The 3,616-nt window shown below is 46.3% G+C and overlaps 1 protein-coding gene across 1 annotated transcript; it reads right to left on the reverse strand.

Moving 5' to 3' along the window:
* Positions 1 to 399: 399 nt before the first annotated feature.
* On the reverse strand, positions 400 to 2,718 carry MAGEE2 (MAGE family member E2). The gene has a single exon (XM_010993641.3). The coding sequence runs from the start codon at positions 2,498 to 2,500 to the stop codon at positions 929 to 931; it is 1,572 nt and encodes a 523-aa protein (XP_010991943.1). The 5' UTR covers positions 2,501 to 2,718; the 3' UTR covers positions 400 to 928.
* Between the last annotated feature and the right edge of the window lie 898 nt (positions 2,719 to 3,616).

Here is a 3,616-nt window from a genome sequence, read left to right on the forward strand (position 1 = left end):
AGGTCTCACAAAAGAAGTCACTAAAGGTTAACTCATCCCCATCCCCAGCCCTCCATACCACCTTATCCTCCCCTACCACCACCTTTGACCACTCCTTATTTCATCCATTGCTTGACACCCGCTCCCTTCACGGTCCCCGGTCACCTCGCAGAACCTAAAATTTAGTTGGGAGTTACTCCTGTAAACTCTCATAGCACTCTGAGCTTGATCATATTATACTACTTGCCACAGCAATAATATAATTGCTGGTTTACTTCTATAGCCCCTCCCCCTTATGCCCTGTAACTGGCTTCATCTTCTTCACCCTTATACTCCCAGCATAAAGCTGTGCTCAGAGCATGGCAGATGCCTAATAAACGTTTTAAAATAAATGAGTAAAATAGTACTTAAACATGGAGCCTAATTCATTATGCTTTTATTTTTCAGTATGGTCTAGAACTGCAAATCAAATACAGATAAATGGCAGTATTTTTTTTTAAATAAAACAGTAGACACAATGAGAGAGCATCCACAAATCAGTGATTTTGTATTTGTTTTTGTTGTATGTTGTTACTGTTGTTACTTGACTCCTATACCAGACCATTTTACTGATTATTTCAAATGGCTAAGGAACAACTGTATATTCTCTTCCACATCATACAAAGATTTAAATATTACCAATACATTTTATGCAGCTATCTGAACTTTTACATTGAAAAAGACAGGAATGGTAAATGAGCAATATCATTTATAAACACTGATTATGGTCCCAATTCAAGGGTATATTAAAAGGAAGGAAATACTATTAGAAATGGAACACAAATAGCAAGCACAATGTGTACTTTCCACCCCAACCCTGCCCAACTTCTGATTTAGGGCCCAAGTGCCCATTTCCCCAGGCCCCTTTAATGGTTGCCACCCAACTGAAGTGACACATTTTCCACAGACTTCACATGGGGCCAAAGAAGAACATGGCAGTTGCCTCAGATCTGGCTCTGGCTTCCTCATCTTCAACAGCCTCCCTGTATTGCTCTGGCCAGTCCTGTGGTCGCTTTCTGTAGAGCCTGGCCATGTACTCCAAGGCTTTCATTTTGGTGGTTTCAAGGTGAGCTCGAGGACCCCATAGAAGCTCATATTCAACTGGATTAGAGTAGGACAGTGGCCTACATTCCAAGTAGCGCTGTCTCATAAGCTTGCAGGTGATGGCATGCTTTCTTCCTACATCTACACCGTATCTCCGAAGCAAATTCCAGACATTGGCCTCTTTGACACGGTTGCCCATCAGGAAGATCAAACCCAGGATTGGCATCACATATTCTTGAGTGGGTCTCCCCAGGCTCTCTAGCATCATTTGCTCTTCTTCTGATTCTGGTTGCTGAACAAGGAGGTAGATATGCTCACTGGTATCAACCTCAATCAGAGAAAACCCATAGAACAGATCAAGGATTAGAGTAGCTCGACTGAGGATATTTGGGAACACATCCTCAAACTCTTTGCCAGTGTGAGCCAATAGCTCATCCTGATGTATAGGCAGCAGCTCCTCAGTGACATTAATGGCCAACTGGACCAAATCATTTGCCTTATCATTCATAGTGTCCTCTGACCAGAACTCCAAGCCAGCAGCCTGGCTTCTTTCTTTGGCTTTGTCAGCTTCCAGAGCCTTATTATATTCTTCTGGCCAGCTCCAGGGCTCCTCATCATGGGCCTGTGCCACAAACTTCAGGGCTTCCATCTTTGTGATTTCCTTGTGGGCTCTAGAGCCCCACAAGAACTCAAATTCGAGGGGATTAGTGCCATACACTGGCCAGTACTCCAAGAACCGCATACGCACAAAGTCAGTAGTTAGGAGATTCCTTGTGTTTCCAAAGGGGATATTGATCCTCTGGGGCTCATCCAACACATCGACCTTTAGAAGCAGGTCCCAAATGGAGGCCTCTCTTGCCCGGTTACCATTCAGGAGGATGTGGCCTAGGACCAGGGCCAGGAGACCTGCCTTTGGCATGTCCAGGGATTCTGCTATCCGATCAGTGGTCTGGTGACCCCGTTTGCTGATTAGGTTGTAGGTGTCAGCCTGAGGATCAAGAACCCTCAGGTTCAACCCAAAGACCTGATCCAGATGGGCTGAGGCTCGTCTGAGGATCTCAGGAAACTGATCTGAGTATTCTCTGAGGAACTCCAGCATCTCTGTCTGCTGGATAGACCCCTCAATTTGGCTTTTCATGCGCATGAAATTCACCAAAGCAATCGACTTGTCTTCTAGAGGGTCGTGGACCCTGAGCGCCCCCAAACGTCGGGACTGCTCGTCGATCAGCACCTCGAGGTCGTTCGGGTTCTGCGCAGCCTGGGGAGCGCTGGCACCCTGAGGGTCGACTGGTGCCTGAGGGCCCTGGAGGGCATCAGGAACCAGCATGGAGGTGGGGGACCCGGAGGCATTAGTAGCCTGCATCTCACCCTGGAAGTCGCTGTAATCTGCAGTGGTCTCTGCGCTGCAGTGGCACGCATTCTGGCTTACCAGAGACATGGTTCCAGAAGTCAGGAACAGGAACGGAGAGGTCAGCGATCCGTCGGAGAGAGGGTGGTAGGTGTGTCGGCGCCTCAGCACAAAGCCGAAGCCAGTGGCCAGGAAGCTGGGCAGATCAGAAGTGAGAGCTGATGAGAGGAGCGATCCTTCTACACAAACACCAGCCAGCAAAAACCGCAAACCTCAGAGCTCAAGGCTTTGCCGCAGCCTACGCAGGCGCAGTCGGATTCTGCGACGTGGTGGCCACACCCCCTCCCACTCCCGCCCCCTACTGCTGCCTGGCCTGAGAAGCTGTTTGGAGTGGTTGGTGCTGCAGTCAAACTTGTTAGACAAGTGAATTCAAGAAAGAAGGTAACAAACATAGGTAGAGCAAAGGGGATAAGGGATGGGGGATGTTTAGTGACGCTCCACTTGAAGTTTTTTGTGAGGTATAAAGCTAATAGGCAGAAGAGGATTCTGAGAGGAGAAGGAGGAGGATGTTAACGATGAGAATTATTTTACCGAGTAATTAATCCACCCACTCAACATACGTTTCTTGAGTATGTGTCACATGCCAGGCACAGTGTTGGGTACTAGGGGGCACAACAGAGGACAAACATAATGATTATCCCTTTCTGTGTAGAGCTTACATTCTGGGATAGGTTCAAACAATGGTAATAATGAGAGCTAGCTTTTATGGAGCACTTACTATGTACCAGGCACTATTTCCGGTATTTTCACTTTTCTCATATTAAATCACTTAGTCCTAGCTATGAGGCATCTACTCTTTTTTTTTTTAATTAAGAGACTTACTTTTTTTAGAGCTGTTTCAGGTTCACAGCAGAATTGAGCAGAAAATACAGAGAGTTCACATATAGCCCTCCCCACCCACATGTATATACTCCCCTACCCTCAAAATTCCTCATCAGTGTGGCATATCTGGTACAATTGATGAACCAACACGGACACATTTATTATCAACCAAAGTCCATAGTTTACATTAGGGTTCACTCTTGATGTTGTACATTCTATGGGTTTTGACAAATGCATAATGACATGTAGCCACCACTATAGTATCATACAGAGTAATTTCATTGCCCTAAAAATCCCTTGTGCTCCATTAATTCCTGCCTGCCC

This window comes from Camelus dromedarius, chromosome X (genome assembly GCF_036321535.1).
Source record: "Camelus dromedarius isolate mCamDro1 chromosome X, mCamDro1.pat, whole genome shotgun sequence".
Taxonomy (NCBI): domain Eukaryota; kingdom Metazoa; phylum Chordata; class Mammalia; order Artiodactyla; family Camelidae; genus Camelus; species Camelus dromedarius.

Coding starts and splice junctions, on each gene's coding strand:
- MAGEE2 (XM_010993641.3), bottom strand. CDS start 2,500: ATGTCTCTGGTAAGCCAGAATGCGTGCCACTGCAGCGCAGAGACCACT.